Source organism: Salmo salar, chromosome ssa01 (assembly GCF_905237065.1).
Source record: "Salmo salar chromosome ssa01, Ssal_v3.1, whole genome shotgun sequence".
Lineage (NCBI taxonomy): Eukaryota > Metazoa > Chordata > Actinopteri > Salmoniformes > Salmonidae > Salmo > Salmo salar.
This window is the reverse complement of record NC_059442.1, coordinates 124,731,865-124,752,461: the sequence shown is the minus strand read 5'-3', so window position 1 is coordinate 124,752,461 and position 20,597 is coordinate 124,731,865. Positions and strand designations below refer to the sequence as shown.

At 42.2% G+C, this 20,597-nt stretch overlaps 2 protein-coding genes across 4 annotated transcripts in view; one reads left to right on the top strand and one right to left on the bottom strand.

The window, feature by feature from the left end:
- LOC106561454 (guanine nucleotide exchange factor subunit RIC1) overlaps positions 1-7,873 on the top strand; it is a 76,260-nt gene extending 68,387 nt beyond the window's left edge. Inside the window, exons 22-27 of the mRNA XM_014125432.2 lie at positions 34-170; positions 879-1,174; positions 1,339-1,554; positions 1,757-1,934; positions 2,264-2,452; positions 2,722-7,873. Coding sequence (XP_013980907.2) covers positions 34-170; positions 879-1,174; positions 1,339-1,554; positions 1,757-1,934; positions 2,264-2,452; positions 2,722-3,019 — 1,314 coding nt within the window. The 3' untranslated portion in view covers positions 3,020-7,873. The remainder of the gene's footprint in view (positions 1-33; positions 171-878; positions 1,175-1,338; positions 1,555-1,756; positions 1,935-2,263; positions 2,453-2,721) is intronic.
- A 6,539-nt stretch (positions 7,874-14,412) lies between these two features.
- LOC106561439 (endoplasmic reticulum metallopeptidase 1) overlaps positions 14,413-20,597 on the bottom strand; it is a 51,826-nt gene continuing 45,641 nt past the window's right edge. For 2 of the 3 annotated variants that reach the window (XM_014125407.2, XM_014125420.2), the window contains 3 exons: positions 19,397-19,512; positions 18,999-19,162; positions 14,414-16,260 (listed from right to left, as the gene is read on the bottom strand). In XM_014125407.2, the coding sequence (XP_013980882.1) occupies positions 16,093-16,260; positions 18,999-19,162; positions 19,397-19,512 (448 nt within the window). In that variant the 3' untranslated portion in view covers positions 14,414-16,092. Of the gene's footprint in view, positions 16,261-18,998; positions 19,163-19,396; positions 19,513-20,597 lie in introns of all 3 variants that reach the window. The other variant, XM_014125411.2, reaches the window with a different exon arrangement.

The following is a 20,597-nucleotide window of genomic DNA, read 5'->3' as shown; positions in this document are numbered from 1 at the left end:
ATATAATGACCGGTTGATGTGTCCTCTCAACAGGAACCCAGTTCCACGGGAGGCTTCGAGTTCTTCAGGAACCGCAGCATCAGTCTGTCCCAGTCAGCTGACAGCATCCCCGCTGGGAAGTTTAACCTACAGAAGACCTTCAGCATGCCCTCTGGGCCCTCCACTAAAGGGTACGGATACTGTTATTGTAATAAAATATTCAATTCAACAGATTTTAGTCAAAGAGACTTAGAGTGCGTACATTTTTAGCATATCTGTGTATGTGTGATCCTCGCAGGAGTTAAACACACGACCTTGGCGTTGCTAGCCCTTCTCTTCTATCCACTGAGCCAGACAGGCCAACTACTGCTGGGCTCCAGTTCTCAAGTTCAAATGAACAATGATGATGATAACATGTAGTAATTATATAAAGGATTAGTGGGCTATGATCTATTTTGCGTAATTAATTGGATGGAGTTGAGCCCAGCCCTCGTGGTATTCGTGCTACTGGCCTTTCCCATCATACCTGTAATAATCAAATGTATTTATATAGCCCTTCGTACATCAGCTGATATCTCAAAGTGCTGTACAGAAACCCAGCCTAAAACCCCAAACAGCAAGCAATGCATGTGAAAGAAGCACGGTGGCTAGGAAAAACTCCCTAGGAAAAACTCCCTAGAAAGGCCAAAAACCTAGGAAGAAACCTAGAGAGGAACCAGGCTATGAGGGGTGGCCAGTCCTCTTCTGGCTGTGCCGGGTGGATATTATAACAGAACATGGTCAAGATGTTAAAATGTTCATAAATGACCAGCATGGTCAAATAATAATAATCATAGTAGTTGTCGAGGGTGCAACAAGCACGTCCGCTCTTCCATCTCTTCCATGTGTCCTCTTTCTAGGTCTGAGCGCTGGAGTAAGGATAGTGACTGTGCTGAGAACATGTACATAGACATGATGTTATGGCGTCACGCCCGACACCTCCTGGAGCAGGTCCGCCTCAAAGACCTAGGCTGTTTCTCCGCCCAGCTGGGCTTCGAGCTGATTGGCTGGCTGTGCCGGGAGCGCACTCGGGTAGCGCGGGTCGATGACTTTGTCATGGCGCTGAAGTGTCTCCACAAGGACTTCCTGTGGCCGTTTCCTGTCATCCCAGCATGCTCGATTAGTTCGCCCTTCAAGAACGGACACCGCAAGACGGGTGAGGGTCTGGGGGGGGTGTGTATGACTGTATCTGCCCTCAGCTGTGGTTGTTGGTCTCCCCAGTCAACTTCCCCTAACCCATTTCTTTGTAAGTGTTCAGTGTGCCAACCTTGATGAGTTACTATGACGAAGTTCCTGTATGTGTGTTTCTCCCTCCTCCAGTGCTGAGCCAGCGGCTGCTAAAGTCCCAGTCAGCAGACAGCCTGTTGAACAGCGACATGGACACAGCGCCCCCGCAGGCCTCAGCACGCAACAGCAACCACACCTGGCTGGACGGTCTAGGGGCACTGGGGCCGGAGCCTAAAGAGATGAACACAACCTCTTCCCACGGGGGGCCACAGACACAGGAGGCCTTCCTCTCTCCACTCACTAACAAAAGTTAGTGGCCCTCCTCTTCAGCATTCACTTGTCATCTCTCTCCCCCTCTCTCTCTCCCTCTCTCTCCACATCTGCTTCTCGCTTTCTCTCTACCAGGCTCTCTCATTTTCTGTCTTCTTATCCCTTTACCTCTTCTTCTAAATTCTCTCCGGTCATCTCTCCCTCCCCTCCCTTATTCTCACTCCATTCCTCTCCCCCCCAGCGGAGGAGTGCAGTATCGGTTCGGCCACAGACCTGACAGAGACCAGCAGCATGGTGGATGGAGACTGGACCATGGTGGATGAGAACTTCTCCACTCTGAGTCTGACCCAGTCTGAGCTGGAACACATCTCCATGGAGCTGGCTAACAAGGGGCCTCACAAGTCCCAGGTCCAGCTACGGTAAGACGGTTATCCTCTCCAGTCCTCTCTATTAGGTGCTACAAAATACTCCTTCACCCCACCTACCATCCCAACCTAGCTAGATTTATGGCTGTGGTGACCTATTCTGCTTGTTGGTTTCATATGTAGGTTTGTGTATATCTTGTGTGATTTTGTTACCCTTTGTTTGTGTGTCCTTGGGTAGGTTTCTCAGACACAGATGAAGCCTATTCTGGACTAAAATGTTCTAAATGGAGAATCTCCAATGAACGTGATTCTTAATGTAGGACTAGGTGTAATCTGTCTAATCTGCCCCTTCTGTACCATTCCTGATCTCTTTCTGTCCTCAGCTACCTGCTGCATGTGTTCATGGAGGCGGGCTGTCTGGAGTGGTGTGTTGTGATTGGTCTGATCCTGAGAGAGGCCACGGTCATCAAGCAGGTGGTCAACTTCCTGGACAGCCCAGAGGTTCCTCCTGAGACCGTCCAAAGTATCCGCTCCGGCCTGCTGGGAGTCGATGCGTGGGCCTCCACAGACTGGTTAGTCTATCGCTCTTTCTTTACTTTCAATCTCTGTCGATCTCGCTCTTTTGCTCGCTCTCTCTCTCTTTTGCTCTCTCTCTCTCTCTCTCTCTCTCTCTCTCTCTCTCTCTCTCTCTCTCTCTCTCTCTCTCTCTCTCTCTCACTAAGCTAGGAGAACTGTTGCTGCACATGTGTGCCCATGTCTATGACAAAAATTCAATGAATGCTTGAAATGGCTATGAATATTATTATGACTACTGACTCCCTCGCTCTCCTCCTCCCTGTAGCCTGGGCTATAAACCCTTCCTGAACCTGATCCGGCCCCAGCTGCAGAAGCTAATAGAGACTGCTGTGGAGCAGGTCCAGCCTGAAGCCTTCCAACCAGGGGCTTCCAACCCCAACTCCAAGCTGACTGAGCCCCAGCCCGGATGCCCCAGGGCAGAGGACAGTAGAGGGCCTGCTCCCTTGGGCCTGGCCCTGCCCTTGGAGCCCTCTGGAGGGTTAGTGACAGAGGACGGAGGAGCTCCAGAGGAGCAGGAGGAGCAGGCAGCAGACGAGGGGGCATATGACTGCACCCTATCCTGACGTGCCCTGTCCTGACCTGGGTCGTGTTCATTAGTCACCAAATGGAAGAAAATGGGCTGAAACAGGGAGGGACTACATAAACCGTTTTTGCTACGGTGTGTGCCCTAATGACTACAGCCCTGTCCTAACCTCTGACCTTGCTGGGCAGGTGAAGGGGTGTGGTGCGGGTGTGTGATGGGACACAGGATGAGAAAGAGGAGGAGGAGGAGGAGGAGGAAGGGATCCTCAAAGACTGAATACTCTGCATTGTGGGTCTAGAACCAGTTTGTTGGCTGATGTGGACCCAGATATGTTACATCGACCGTGTGTGTGTGTGTGTGTGTGTGTGTGTGTGTGTGTGTGTTACCATACTTTGGGTGTAAAACACAAGGAAGCTCTCTGTTTGTTTCTCTCCTGTCTGCATACTCATCCATCCCAGTGCTGGAACAGGTTCTGAGTGAGCGGAGTGGAGTGGGCTGCTCCTGTGGTTTGAGTGTCAGTATTATTCACTTGATTATGGACTTGAGTCACTGCAAACAACGCTTGCCAGGACACAGCCAATTCATAGCACCCAAACAAAAACAGAGGCTTACCTAAGATAGCCATACTGTACGACAGGTGGTTCAAACCTCTACATTCATTCTACTTCCCATGTATTCTTTTTAAAGAATTTGATCACAGACCAAGTTTTTGCAGATTATGAGTTTGGGCTAGTCAGGCTTTATTCTGGAATTAAGTGTTCGAGCACAAAGCAGGCAGTTTGTTGCAATTTAGCTTTTTACCAAAATGTGCTTTTCAGATCAGAGAATTGCTCGCTGTCTGTGTTGTGGTCTCGGCTAGGCTTTAGTGTCTGTCTAGATATAAATGTATGCTGCTCGGCTGGCTTTTCTGTGAGATGTGAGCGAATTCCCAGTCAGATCACCGTGACGACTTGTTAGTGAGAGCACAATGAACAAAAAGCATCCGGAATATTCTCCGACAGACCTGTCACACATGAACCTTTATTGGCAGCCATTCCGCAGAACTGAACAGTTAAACCTTTCTATTCTTTTCACAGTTTGTACAAACGTCTAGTGTACTTTGTTGTGGAGTAAGTTCAAGTATAACTTTGGTACTTTTGGCAAGAAACCGCCCCTGAAACCAACGAACTGTGCTGGACATTTTACCAGATGCATGTTGTGCAAGGGGAGGGGTCTCATATTTTCATACCTCATAGTGTACAGTGGATTTTAAGATATTTTATGATACCTTTGTCAATAATGTGATGGTATTCTTCTACATCTATAGCATTCATTTTGGAAATGATGTCCCCTTATTACAATGCTAGACTGTGGCGTGAGAATTCTCTTAGTCGAGAGCAAAGACGTGTGTGTGTGTGTGTGTGTGTGTGTGATGACCTGGATTGGTCATGTATGTTGTTGACGAGGGCCTAATAAGCCCTCAACCGGGGGGTGGCAGGTAGCCTCGAGGTTAGAGCGTTGGGCCAGTAAGCGAAAGGTTGCTGGTTTGAATACCGGAAACCGACAAGGTGATAAAAATCTGTTGCTGTGCCCTTGAGCAAGGCACTTAACCCTAATTACTCCTGTTGCGCTGTACGATGGTGACCCTGGCTGTGACCCCCGAGGGGAGTTCGGATATGCCAACAACAACAAAAACATTTCCATAACAAACGTGTGCAACAGAACAAATATAAGCGCCCCTCAAATGAATTAAACCAAACCATGACTGACTCCTGAAGGGAGAATCTAACCATATCTGAGGACAAAGCAAATTATTATGATGATCCTGACCTGCATCTTCACACACACACTTGGCTCGAGAATTTAAACATTACTGCTCAATTAATTGGCTTCGGTCCTGTGGGGGATCGAATGGGAAGCAAACCATAGGAGAAACACAACTGTATTCATTCACTTTATATTGATATGCCAGAGTTCACTTTTATTCGCCCCTTTTGTAAAGACAAGAAAACAATTGTGTTAACTTAACGTCATATATCATTATCGTTTTTAAGGTAGGATTGTGTTCATCTCCCATCAGTGATCTTTGTCTTGCCTTGGGAAGTGCTGTGGAGTTGAAGACGTCCTGGACTCTTTAATGTATTCAGAATGAATATTCCCATAGTTTCTATAAGGACGTCGGTCTATAATGTCTTGGTCGTTATCACCGTGGTAACGTACCAAAGCCTTGATCACAAGCGGTGATACTGATAACAATGACTTTAAGAGAGCCTCCAACACAGAAGCGGCTGTGTGTGTACGATGTAACTGCAAAGACCAAGTGTTATTGCATCTGTTAATGATTTATATTGTTGACTTAAGTACAGTATCCTCACATGGAATCAAGCTTTTATGATGCCGAGTGTTATTCTTATTTATTGGTTGTGTTGTTATTACTATTATAAATAGTCATTTTTATTATTCAAATGGTTTTTATTTTGGCTATATCAAAGCAGCTAATCAAGAACTATTTAATTGCGTTTGCCTCAACATACTGTAGTCATCTGAGTCTTTAGACCCGGGCCCATATCCCACCGCCTGACACGAAAAGAGCTCTCCACCTAAAGCTGGGCGTCAGTTCATTATGCGTCTGAGTAGGAGTGCTAGGTTCAGGTTTGCTTTTCAGATCATAATGTATAAGATTACATGGACAAGGCGGATCCGAGTTGAATCTGGTGTGTTTGTCCAGGGCTACAGCAAAAATGCTGTTTGGGGGTACTTGAGGAGTTGAGGAACATGTATCAAATCAAATTTGATTTGTCACATGCGCCGAATACAACAGGTGTAGACCTTACAGTGAAATGCTTACTTACAAGCCCTTAACCAACAATGCAGTTTTAAGTAACAAATAATTAAAGAGCAGCAGTAAAATAACAATAGCGAGGCTATATACAGGGGGTACCGGTACGGCGTCAATGTGTGGGGGGCACCAATAGTCTGGGCAGCCATTTCATTAGATGTTGGCCCAGGAGTCTTATGGCTTGGTGATAGAAGCTGTTTAGAAGCCTCTTGGATCTAGACTTGGCGCTCCAGGTACCTCTTTCCGTGCAGTAGGAGAGAAAACAGTCTATGACTAGGGTGGCTGGAGTCTTTGACAATTTTTAGGGCTTTCCTCTGACACCGCCTGGTATAGAGGTCCTGGATGGCAGTAAGCTTGGCCCCAGTGATATACTGGGCTGTACACATTAGCCTCTGTAGTGCCTTGCGGTCAGAGGCCAAGCAGTTGCCATACCAGGCAGTTATGCAACCCGTCAGGATGCTCAGCTGGTGCAGCTGTAGAACCTTTTGAGCATCTGAGGACCCATGCCAAATCTTTTCAGTTTCCTGAGGGGGAATAGGTTTTGTCATGCCCTCTTCACGACTGTCTTGGTGTGCTTGTTAATTTGTTGGTGACGTGGACGCTCTCAAGATGCTCCACTACATCCCCGTCGATGAGAATGGGGGGGTGCACTCGGTCCTCCTTTTCCTGTTGTTCACATTCATCTCCTTTGTCTTGATCATGTTGAGGGAGAAGTTGTTGTCCTTGCACCACACGGTCAGGTCTCTGACCACCTCCCTATAGGCTGTCTCGTCGTTGTCTGATCTAGGATCAGATCCCCCTTGTCCATGTAATCTTATACATTATGATCTGAGAAGCTAAATGGATCCTAGCACTCCTACTCTGAGACGCTTTATGAATAGGGGCCCAGGGATACTCGAGGACTGGAATTTGGAAAACACTGCTCTAGACAACTGTTAGTGCTCTGAACAAAGCGGTTCTGTTTAACTTACTGTGCATGTAGGCTATGTTCCTCTATTATATTAGGTCCCTACAACTACAGAAAGTACAGCAATGGTGTCCACTTACTTACAGTAAGTACATCAGTATTAAATTGTGCAATTCTGAAATGTTACTTTATTTCAGCTTTATCATGTTTTTGATTATTTTTTTATTTGAATCCTTTTATTTTCATTCTCTGCTCCTCCTTTTTTCTGTCACTCATACAGACCAAAATATTTGTATTTTAATCATTATTTTGCTGTAGCTTACTGTGTTTGTAGTGTACATGGTTGATTGCAGTTTTTTGTTTAGTCTCTTTTCTGATTCTCATTTATTGTTCTGCTGCATTACGAAAATCCCTTTGTACAGTCACGACGACTGTACACAGCATTGACGTGCTTAGCTATATTCCATCTCTGCTTTCAGTACGGTATAGTATATGCAGTCAGTGGCTTACTTTCCTGCCTGCTCTCAAACTGTGAAGTTTACCTAACGTCCAGTACTTGGCTAACCAAAGACAAATGTTCAGAGGCTTTCGGTCGGTGTGTGCAGGTTGTTGAGAAGATGAGTGCTTGTGTAGGAGGTGCAAAGATGTACAACGAATCCCCCCCCACACCCTCCCTCCGTAATGAGAAAGATGACCAACCATTGACACTCAAACCAATTTTTCAGTTAGTTCTCAAGACTGTTTTTCTATATCATATAGATATGGCTATTATGATTATACACTTCATGTTTCTGTCTGATCTGAGGATGAGAAGCCTATTGTTTTGTGTGTCTGTCTTTGCTGCTGGGAAAAGCACAGTCCTACATGACAGTGGTACTGTGTTCAAACAAAGCCAGTGTCAAGGACGTTATAAGAACATCTGTGGTTCATACACACACTATATAGGTGATCAAAGACATACTGAGTGGAAGAGGACTCTTCATATTGTACTTTAAAGTATTGCCTATCTATGCCACATTACATGGGTCATGCAGACAGTTGGACATCTTCAATGCAGTGTACAGTATATAGTGTTTCTTGTACAATTAGCCTTTTCTACTAATTTTGTTTTCTATTTTATTTTTTTCCTGTACATAAAGAACAATAAATTATTTTTAAAAACAAAAAAATGACATTTTTTTCCCAATTGCAATTGATATTTTCAAGACGACGACTATCAAAAATAACGGTTAAATCATGTATTAAGCACTTTATTGCTCTACACGGCGGTATCTTCATTGGAACACGTGTTCATTTCAAGCTTATTTTTTGCATTAAAAAAAAACTGCGGTTCTGTTTCACTTACTGTGCTTGACACATTCCCATAAATGATATCAACCATGTTAATCCTGTTGTCATGCTATAATAACTGATTTAAAGGTATGGTTAGGGGGTAACTCCAGTTGATGAATATCCAAAAATGTAATAAAAGGATTTCTTTAAAAAGAATAATTAAAATGTTATACAAAACTGCACTTTATTCAGTGGCTCTGAAATACACTGCAACTAAGTCAAATGTAAATAAAAAAAAGGGATAAGTGAGTTTTAAATTTGAACAAAACATGGCAAGATAAAACTTTTACTTCAACATAGGTCCCCAGAAAACTCATTCAGCAAAGACGATCAATGTAAATTTCAGTTACCATTTTTCTAACTCAAGTTAAATGATATCAGCAATATGAATTACTCAATTTTTCATTCAAAAAAATTAAAGGACATTTAAGTGAAATTTGAGGCCCATATCAATGGATTCGATTAACATTTTCACCAAATATTGACCCAGATTAAATTAGCGCGTTGGAATTAACACTGTTTAATAGGGTATGACTATTTGTAGGCCTTTGCAAGCTCCTTTTGAATAATGATTAGTTTGTTTGAACTTGACATGTGCTTTGGTGAACATGGAAACGAGTGCACTATCAAGACACTAGTGATTGCGTTGTGTTAGCGATGCACCATATAAAGGAAATGTCCAATTGAGATCGGATTGAATCCCCGCCTTAGTGCTGGATTCAATCCCCATCGAGGAAGATCTGTTCTAACTCACCGTGAATGCAGTCACCGCAAACGTAAGGGCTGCAAATGTCGGCTCAATGAGACATTTTCTTTAAATGGCGTTTATTTTTTAAAAACCTTTCTCTTGTCAAATCATATTTTACATTAACATTTTAGTCATTTAGCAGACGCTCTTATCCAGAGCGACTTACAGTGCATTCATCTTAAAATAGCTAGGTGGGACAACCACATCACAGGCATAGTAAATACACATTTCCTCAGAGTAGCTATCAGCAAAGTCTGAGCTGGGGAGGGGGGGTCAAGTGCAAGTGTTGGTGCAGGATTATTATTGGGGGGGTTCGGGGTGAGGAGGGGGATTATTTAAGATACTTTTTGAAGAGGTAGGGTTTCAGGTGCTTTCGGAAGATGGGCAGGGACTCTGCTGTCCTAGCTTCGAGGGAAGCTGGTTCCACCATTGGGGTGCCAGGACAGAGAAGAGCTTGGACTGGGCTGAGTGGGAGCCAAGAGACCAGAGGTGGCAGAGCATAGGGTTTGAGCATAGCCTGAAGGTAGTGAGGGGCAGTTCCTCTTGCTGCTCCGTAGACAAGCACCATAATCTTGTAGTGGATGCGAGCGTTGACTGGAAGGCCTTGGATTGTGCAGAGGAGCAGGGTGACTTAAACATTTTTTTTAAACCATTATTTAACTAGGCAAGTCGGTTAAGAACAAATTATTATTTACAATGATGGCCCGAGAGAACTTGCAAACACAGATACATCCTAACAAAACTGAGTCACAGGTTTCTTGAAAGTTTACCATAGTCTGAACTGCCCACACTATCTCTGCTACTCTCAACCTGATCTGGGCCTGTGTAACGTTCAATTTAACTTCCCTATATTGTGCACAGTTAGCTGTCCTCCCTCTCCTATGAGCTATCCCCTGTAACAATATACCTAGTCTCTGGGAATGGTACCCCTCTATCACCACAACCTTAATTTATGAGCCCCCACAGATCTCCACCGCAGTCACATTCCATCACACTTAACAGCCCGACGTAAACATTCTGTCTCAACCACAGGCCTCGTGTACCTCGCCTCCTGCTACAGATACATTTGCACATATATCATTCCATGTAACCCATAACACACTAGTCACCACTCCTAATGCACTTCTACAGTTATAAACATACTAAAACATTCTCAAATCAATCAGTCCCTCTGGAACAATGATCACTTATGTTCCACAAAACCTAAAAATATATTGACTTGAAAAGGAAAGAGAAAAAAAGTACATGTTTAATAACTTCACACCACCCTTGATGCGACTAAAACTGGGGAAAGAACCGTCCATCCGTTACATTCTATACCCATGTAATGCTGGTCTCCATGCCCTCTCCTTCATTTTCATCCTTGGGTGTTATCGCAAAACACAGACTATGAGCCTTGTATGCAATTAATTGTACCGTATCATCCAGCAATCTTTATGTATCGATGCGATTTAACATACAAATTCTGATGACATAGTAAAACAAAAGAGAACAATAAAAAAACCTTCATGGTTGACCCAAGCGATCATCCAGTGAGTTCTCTAACAACCTCCCTGTCGGAGGATACTTTAAGATTAGGTTTCTAGAGCCTCCCTAGGCCTAATAAATTTGAGTAGTGCCCCCACCTCTCACCATTTGAAAGCAACTCTCTCTCGCTGTATCCGAATCATAACTAAAACATGTTATAAATTATCCAACCCAAATTCAGAATGACAGTCCTTAGTGCTTACTTTGAGTCTATGACTCAAATTCACGCCTCTCAACCTAGCACACATCATCCTGGTTAGAATGTGCATTTATAAACAGAACTTTTTATTGCCGGTAATAACTCTTCTCATTTACAGCCCTCCTTTGTCCCCGTTTTCCTGTCGCAAGTGGCCTGGTAATGAAAGATCGGTATCTCAATGCATACTTAGTCTAAATTGCTTGCAGTGTGTAGACCACCCCCACCCTTTCTCCCGGTACATCATTCTAGCGTGTCTTCTTCAGATAGCGTTACTGTTAATCTTCCCAACGGCATATGTAACTCTTGCCTGTCACATTTAATGGCCCTTGATAATGTCCAGATTTCCAAATAAATACATCCGTTTCTCCCACGTACACGAGTCTCTCACCTGAGCTGCTATTACCATCCTGTCTGGTCTATTTCTCCCACCAGCACCCCAGGAACATGAGAGAAATGTGTATGTTATCTCTCTCCACATGCACGGTCTCAGGACTCTGGTGCACTCCTGCCGCCGGTACCCAGGTTAACCTCAGATAGAGGTGTTAAAAGTCAGTTTTGAGGTTCACACAAACTGTTTGTGGCCAAATTATTCCTACATGCATTAAGACACCATCTGACGTCACCTTCCATGATAACATCAAGAGAGGACAGATCAGAACAACAGTTTAGTTCAAGTCATTTCTGTTTCAGGATATCCAGACAAGCATTGACTATGTGACAAATGATTACATTCCCAATTTCTTAATAACATTATCTCTACGACAAATGTCAAAGAGCATAACATACTGTTACTGTTGAAAGCATTTTCAAAATGTGTTCATACTTCCTTATTTTACTGGCAACCTCTTGGAAGAGTTACCAGATCAGGAAGTTAGCACCCTAACCCATCGGGGAATCTCACACTCCAATCCAGCAGTCCCAATCTGGTGAAATTTGTATGGAAACAAAAAATGAAATCAGCAATTCACATCACAATCCATTTGGTGTAACTGTCATCCCCTATTAACCTCTCTGGGCTAGGTGGCACCAAATCGTCCCACCTACGTAACAGCCAGTTGAATCCTGTGGCGCGATTTTCAAATACCTTAGAAATGCTATTACTTCAATTTCTCAAACATATGACTATTTTACAGCTATTTAAAGACAAGACTCTCGTTAATCTAACCACACTGACCGATTTCAAAAAGGCTTTACAACGAAAGCAAAACATTAGATTATGTCAGCAGAGTACCCAGCCAGAAATAATCAGACACCCATTTTTCAAGCTAGCATATAATGTCACAAAAAACAAAACCACAGCTAAATGCAGCACTAACCTTTGATGATCTTCATCAGATGACAACCCTAGGACATTATGTTATACAATACATGCATGTTTTGTTCAATCAAGTTCATATTTATATCAAAAAACAGCTTTTTACATTAGCATGTGACGTTCAGAACTAGCATACCCCCCGCAAACCTCCGGTGAATTTACTAAATTACTCACGATAAACGTTCACAAAAAACACAACAATTATTTTAAGAATTATAGATACAGAACTCCTTTGTGCAATCGAGGTGTCCGATTTTAAAATAGCTTTTCGGTGAAAGCACATTTTGCAATATTCTGAGTACATAGCCCAGCCATCACGGCTAGCTATTTAGACACCCACCAAGTTTAACCCTGACCAAACTCCGATTTACTATTACAAAAGTTTGATTACCTTTGGTGTTCTTCGTCAGAATGCACTCCCAGGACTGCTACTTCAATAACAAATGTTGGTTTGGTTCAAAATAATCCATAGTTATATCCAAATAGCGGCATTTTGTTTGTGCGTTCAAGACACTATCCGAAGTGTAAATAAGGGTCACGCGCACAACGCATTTCGTGACAAAACATTTCTAAATATTCCATTACCGTACTTTGAAGCATGTCAACCGCTGTTTCAAATAAATTTTTATGCCATTTTTCTCGTAAAAAAGCGATAATATTCCGACCGGGAAAGCGTGTTTACGTACAAAAGAGGGAGAAAATAAAAGCATGGGATCCCCTCGTGCACGAGCCTGAGTCTCATAGTACTGTGACTGGCCACTATCCAAACGCGCTAATGTTTTTCAGCCAGGGGCTGCCTCGATATCATTCAGCTTTTTGCTGCCTTCTGAGAGCCCATGGGAGCCGTAGGAAGTGTCACGTAACAGCAGAGATCCCCTGTATTGGATAGAGATAATCAAGAAGGCCAAGAAATGGTCAGACAAGGTACTTCCTGTACAGAATCTTCTCAGGTTTTGGCCTGCCAAATGAGTTCTGTTATACTCACAGACACCATTCAAACAGTTTTAGAAACTTTGGAGTGTTTTCTATCCAAAGCTAATAATTATATGCATATTCTAGTTTCTGGGCAGGAGTAATAATCAGATTAAATTGGGTACGTTTTTTTATCCGGCCGTGAAAATACTGCCCCCTAGCCATAACAGGTTAACTATTTTCCAAGGTAGCGCTACCCACTTCCCCGGAGAATAGTTACGGTATTTGTACCTAATTAATTGGTCACGGCACTTAATACCTTGTATTAGAACCAATACTATAGCATCTGCAAATGTATTGACAATGTCTTATTCCAGTATTGCACCTCAAATATCACTGTTGTTGATAACACACATTGCCAAAATTATTCACACTTGTCTTCCTATTTCCACATAATCTGTCATGGTTACATTAATAGGGTCCTAGACTACAGATTAACAATATATATATTCATTATAGAGGTTTAATATTGTTCCACAGTTTTTTTCTTATAAAGAAACGGTCTGAGAAATGTGTGACTGAGACAGAACTCTGCAGGGAAGTGTAAGAGATATGTGACTAGTCAGACATTCCACTATAAATCAACTAGGGGAGTGGACATTTACTGCTTAGCCCTTAGAAAACATTGGAACTATTGTATAGCTGTGTATGCATGGGCTTGGTCTGATGAGTAGAAGGTAATGACGTATGCAGTGACATCACTAGGGCTGGACTTCGTGCTTAATAAAATAACTTGGGACTTTTCCTATTTTGCAGAACTTCCTCGGAAACATGTTCCTGTTGTCAACTTCTGTCTGCAATTGCATTAATAAAGGTTTTTGAATGATTTAATGAAAGATATTGTCAGAATGCTAATTTCGCCAATGATTAACAAGGAACGAACCCCAACACCTGGAACTCAAGCCTAACCTAGTCCTGACAGGCAGCGCAGACATAATCCTCCAATGATGGGATGGTTTTCATACAGGACTGGTGGAACCATCGTGGGCAGCGTTCACAACTAATCTGAAACGTATGATGAATTTTTTAAATATATTTAGAACAAATACATTTTCTTGAGTTACAATTAATTAATTATCAGACAAAGCGATGATACTACCTCTAGAAATATTACTGCTTAAAAAAAATCGTACTCCTAAAAATGTGCCTTTAGAAGTGAACAAGCAATTACCCAGTTAGTGTCTTCCTCATTATTGTCCACCTCCACCTTGTCCACCTTGGCTCAGGTCATCTAGCAAAACATAAATGGCAAGTAGTCTTTACATGTATTTTTCTGAGCAAACAGGGAACAACAGAATAGTATAGGTTTCTTGTAACAGAATTATTTACATACATATGTTTTAGTGGCCATCTAGTCAGAAGTTGGATCAAGGAGAATTTTGGCAGGCAAGAAAATAGCCTTGCCGAAATCCTCCTCCCTTTCTAATTTCCTTAATTTTGTGGCTAGTCAAAAACTTTCTGTGGCACACAGAGTCAAACACTTTCTATAGAACAAACTTAATATCAGGATAGGCAACCGAAATGAATAATTCATGTATGTGTGTTATATTAAACAGAGGGAGTAAAACTTAGGCAAGCAATAAACATTTCAGAACAACTACTAGTCGAATAAGACATGAGAGGGATGACGAATTTTGGCAAAGATATTTATTTATAAACTAATACACTTGAAACAAATAGCCAAACCGAAAACTGCAGACATTACTAGTGCCTTCCCCCACAATCAAACCGACATAAAAATGTTTATGAAACGCAGCCTAACGTGATCAGAAATCTCAACTAGCAAGCAAGTCGCAGCAATGAAGAATTGAGTGCGTGTGCGTTCACGCAAAGGTGGGGGAATTCTGGCAGGGGGAGATTTTCAGCACAGCACCGGCTCCTGTTTCACTGATTCTAGTTTGACTGCAAATCGTGGTGAACCCTGCTCGCAGCACCAACTGTCAAGTTTTTTATTATGAGAATTATAACCTAACGGTCAATATAAAAGCTTAACCAAGTTTGTTCTTCCCAGAGGGTCCATACAGCTGCATTCAGACAAAAACATTTTCACACAAGCACTGATATTTAACCCTTCCTCCTAGGCTGAGTCTCCTTCTACACATCTGTACAAACATTGCATCTTTACTGCTAGGCAGGACAATAAGTGATACGGGTCATAAACGTTTTTTTCTCCCTTAACATGACCTGACCTGATCTCGACCCCCCTTCATCACTAATCCATGGCTCTCTCCCCTTATCAATGCCTGCCACATGTGATTGCTTCCCTGCACTCAATATTTCAATAAGATGCCTGATATAATGTAAACGTTATACATTACCCTCTCTCCCTCAGTGACATGAATAAGTATATTTCATATTCTCAGAACCCAACAGTAGCAACACGTGTCTTCAGTTCAGCATAATCTCTGAGAAAAAACAGTGTGTCTGATACACACAAGCTTGGTAGCAAGTTCTCAAAGTATGAACAAATTCACTGTCCTTTAAACCAAATTCATGCAAAAACTCACACCAAACATGAATTAACATTTCATTGCACTTTCCTAGTTAAAACAAAAGACAGGAAAAGACAGCCAGATTTGTATCTAATTAACTATATTTAAATGATAGGAGTGCACCCTTGTGCCACTCCCTCTGAACTATCCGCAGTTTCCCTGTAAAAATAAATCCATAGCACAATAAAATATAAACAATCCAAACATGACAATTTAATTCCCACAGAAACATTCATTCTTCAACCCATTACATTTTTTTATATATATATAAAAAAGAACAGTGTGAAGGAAACAAAATACACCCTAGGGAAATGTAAAATAAGTGAATTGTCCCTTTAAGCTTGGCCCTGGAAAGGTCAGAACCAGAGATGTTAGAGATATAACCGTCCATCTAAGGCACTGTAGCCTTTCCTGAAAATATAGTGACGCTAAAGACTGATGCTTTTGACCTTGTGCTTGTTGACAGAGCTGGCAGGAGGTAGAATAGATACAAAACAGTTAGGCAGAGAGAGTAAAAAAAACAACGCCCTAATTACCTCTATCCCCACAAAGAAAGGAAGAACTCCGGTGGACCATGCCCTTGTCAGTAAGTTAGTCCTACCTGTTACTATATACTGTATAAAAAAAGGATGCTTGGCTTAAGTGGCTCTCCTGTTAGCAACTAGCCTATTGACAAAGTGATGGTGGGGTTCTCTTGAATATGCCAGGGAACTGGGGACGTGCATGTCCGTGTGTCTGCCATCTGTGTCTGTTTCAGTGTGTTGGAGTGGAGGGGAAGCAGGCCCAACAACGGTCCCATTATCTCAGTATCGGTACATGTGATAGGTGGAGACCCAGGAAGAGGGGAAGGCCCACTTGGGGAACCTCTGTAGCATGTCGTCTAGCTGAACAGTCCTCTGGTCCTCTCCAAAGTAGTAGTGAGATGAGATGGCTACTGAGATCATCCCCTCTGGGCCCTCCTCTCTGGGAGGCTGGAGAGGGGAAATACAGACACATCAAAAACACAAATCATATATGGACAATATATAAATATACACATCAATATAAATGTACATTGTGCACAAATTCATGTGAAGCTTTTGAAAATACAGTACTAGTCAAAAGTTTGGACACCTACTCATTCCAGGGTTTTTCTTTATTTTTACTATTTTCTAGATTGTAGAATAATAGTGAAGATATCAATACTATGAAATAGCACATATAGAATCATGCAGTAACCAAAAAAGTGTTAAACAAATCTAAATATATTTTAGATTCTTCAAAGTAGCCACCCTTTGCCTTGACGACAGCTTTGCACACTCTTGGCATTCTCCCAACCATCTTCATGAGGTAGTCACCTGGAATGCATTTCAATTAACAGGTGTGCCTTGTTAATGATGGTGTTGGAGTCGTGTTTGGCCACGCAGTCGTGGGTGAACAGGGAGTATAGGAGGGGACTAAGTACACACCCCTGAGGGGCCCCAGTGTTGAGGATCAGCGTGGCAGACGTGTTGTTGCCTACCCTCACCACCTGGGGGCAGCCCGTCAGGAAGTCCAGGAGCAATGGACATTAGACCGGTGGAAATCTGTCCTTTGGTCTGATGAGTCCAAATTTGAGATTTTGGGCTCCAACCGCCGCTTAGTGGGACTATCATTTGTTTTTCAACAGGACAATGACCCTACACACCTCCAGGCTGTGTAAGGGCTATTTGACCAAGAAGGAGAGTGATGGAGTGCTGCATCAGATGATCTGGCCTCCACAAACACTTGACCTCAACCCAATTGAGATGGTTTGGGATGAGTTGGATCTCAGAGTGAATGAAAAACAGCCAACAAGTACTCAGCATATGTGGGAACTCCATCAAGACTGTTGGAAAAGCATTCCAGTTGAAGCTGGTTGAGAGAATGCCAAGAGTGTGCAAAGCTGTCATCAAGGCAAAGGGTGGCTACTTTGAATAATCTCAAATATAAAATATATTTTGTTTAACCTGTTTAGGATAGGGGGCAGTATTTTCACGGCCGGATAAAAAACGTACCCGATTTAATCTGGTTATTACTCCTGCCCAGAAACTAGAATATGCATATAATTGTTTGATTTGGATAGAAAACACCCTAAAGTTTCTAAAACTGTTTGAATGGTGTCTGTGAGTATAACAGAACTCATATGGCAGGCCAAAACCTGAGAAGATTCTATACAGGAAGTGCCCTGTCTGACCATTTCTTGGCCTTCTATAGCCTCTTTATCGAAAACAGAGGATCTCTGCTGTAACGTGACATTTTCTAAGGCTCCCATAGGCTCTCAGAACGTGCCAGAACAGGGAATGATGACTCTGCAGTCCGTGGGCGAAAAACAGTAGGACATTTGGAAAGTGGTCGATCTGAGAACAATGACACGGGCGTGCGCGTGCATGTGAAGAATCCATTTTACATTTTCAGTGTTTGAACGAAAACAAGGTCTTCCGGTCGGAATATTATCGCTATTTTACGAGACAAATCGCATAAAAATTGATTTTAAACAGCTTTTGACATGCTTCGAAGTACGGTAATGGAATATTTTGAATTTTTTTGTCACGATACGCGCCGGCGCGTCACCCTTCGGATAGTGTCTTGAACGCAAGAACAAAACGCAGCTATTTGGATATAACTATGGATTACTTGGAACCAGAACAACATTGGGTGTTGAAGTAGAAGTCCTGGGAGTGCATTCTGACGAAGAACAGCAAAGGTAATCCAATTTTTCTTACAGTAAATCTGAGTTTGGTGAGTGCCAAACTTGGTGGGTGTCAAAATAGCTAGCCATGATGGCCGGGCTATCTACTCAGAATATTGAAAAATGTGCTTTCACCGAAAAGCTATTTTAAAATCGGACACCGCGATTGCATAAAGGAGTTCTGTATCTATAATTCTTAAAATAATTGTTAGGTTTTTTGTGAATGTTTATCGTGAGTAATTTCGTAAATTCACCGGAAGTTTCGGTGGGAATGCTAGTTCTGAACGTCACATGCTAATGTAAAAAGCTGTTTTTTGATATAAATATGAACTTGATTGAACAAAACATGCATGTATTGTATAACATAATGTCCTAGGAGTGTCATCTGATGAAGATCATCAAAGGTTAGTGCTGCATTTAGCTGTGGTTTTGGTTTTTGTGACATTATATGCTAGCTTGAAAAATGGGTGTCTGATTATTTCTGGCTGGGTACTCTCCTGACATAATCTAATGTTTTGCTTTCGCTGTAAAGCCTTTTGGAAATCGGACAGTGTGGTTAGATTAACGAGAGTCTTATCTTTCAAATGGTGTAAAATAGTCCTATGTTTGAGAACTTTGAATTATGACATTTTGTGGTTTTGAATTTGGCGCTCTGATGTGTCACTGGCTGTTGAATAGTGCGGGACGATTTCGTCCCACCTACCCTAGAGAGGATAACACATTTTTGGTTACTACATGATTCCATATTTGTTATTTCATAGTCTTCACTATTATTCTACAATGTAGAAAATTGTTTAAAAAAAAATATATATATATAAAAAAAATACTTTGAATGAGTAGGTGTATCAGAACTTTTGACTGGTACTGCACATTGTGCGCAAAAAAAAGCTATTTATGAAATTAAGCGCTACCCCAGCAGGCAAAACTGGTCCAAATTATGTCATTACAATCAGATAACAGCCAGTTTTGATTGTCACCAGCTTTGCCTGCTTGGAACCTTAAATCCCTAATATTCAATACCTGTATTTCGAACCAGAAGTTCCAGGCGGGAGCGTCCAGGCCATGGGTGTAGAATATGGAATACTCTCTAGCCAGGTATAACTGGGGGGTGGCGTCCCCAAACCACCAGCTAGACAGAGAGGCTCCTTGGTGGAGCATGAGGTAGAGGGACATGTGGCTGGGACCTGGAGGACACACATACAGTTATATAGTCACACACACAGTCTCACACACAACGCATAGGGTCAGGAGTTAATCCTGACCACATGATGTAACAAACTATGGGTTCTAGTCACACGAGGGTAGTGCCATTTTTACAAAATATTTTGAAAGAGCTGGGAGGGGTAATGGATCTTACAGAAGGTGAGAGGAGGTAGACACACGGTGCGGAGGATTAGAGGATGAAAGGGACATCTCACCTTTGACTTCAAAAGTCATCTTAACTGTTCCCCATTTTGTCTCCTCTTTAGAAAGGAGCTGAAACTCCACAGGAGACTTGGGAAAGACCTCAGGGGCTGGGAGGTACCAGTTACTCCTGAAAACAAGAAAAAGTTTATTTTCTTTTTTACAGCTGTTATTTAGTTTTTTTTGCTGAAACAGTCAAAACTTGCCAGAAAGTGTTCAAGAATAAATATATGGTATATGCATGATACAGTAACATTTTAAAAACAGTTCATGTCTTTCTTTTTAAGTATACAGTACCAGTCAAAAGTTTGGACACACCGACTCATTCCAGGGTTTTTCTTTATTTTAACTATTTTCTACATTGTAGAATAATAGTTAAGACATTTAAACTATGAAACAACACATATGGAATCATGCAGTAACCAAAAAAGTGTTAAACAAATCAAAATATAGATTGAGATTCTTCAAAGTAGCCACCCTTTGCCTTGATGACAGCTTTGCACACTCTTGGCATTCTCTCAACCAGCTTCATGAGGTAGTCACATGGAATGCAATTCAATTAACAGGGGTGCCTGGTTAAAAATTAATTTGTGACATTTCTTTCCTTCTTAATGCGTTTGAGCCAATCAGTTGTGTTGTGACAAGGTAGGGGTGGTATACAGAAGATAGCCCTATTTGGTAAAAGATCAAGTCCATATTATGGCAAGAACAGCTCAAATAAACAAAGAGAAATGACAGTCCATCATTACTTTAAGACATGAAGGTCATTCAATCCGGAAAAGTTCAAGAACTTTGACTGTTTCTTCAAATGCAGTTGCAAAAACCATGAAGCGCTAGAATGAAACTGGCTCTCATGAGGACCGCCACAGGAAAGGAAGACCCAGAGTTACCTCTGCTGCAGAAGATTGCACCTCAGATTGTGAAGCATTTATTTGGGCTGCAGAGTTCAAGTAACAGACACATCTCAACATCAACTGTTCAGAGGAGACTACATGAATCAGGCCTTCATGGTCTAATTGCTACAAAGAAACCACTACTCAAGGACACCAATAAGAAGAAGAGACTTGCTTGGGCCAAGAAACACGAGCAATGGACATTAGACCAATGGAAATCTGTCCTTTGGTCTGATAGGTCCAAATGTGTCTTTGTGAGATGCAGAATAGGTGAAACGGATGATCGCTGCATGTGTGGTTCCCACAGTGAAGCAAGGAGGTG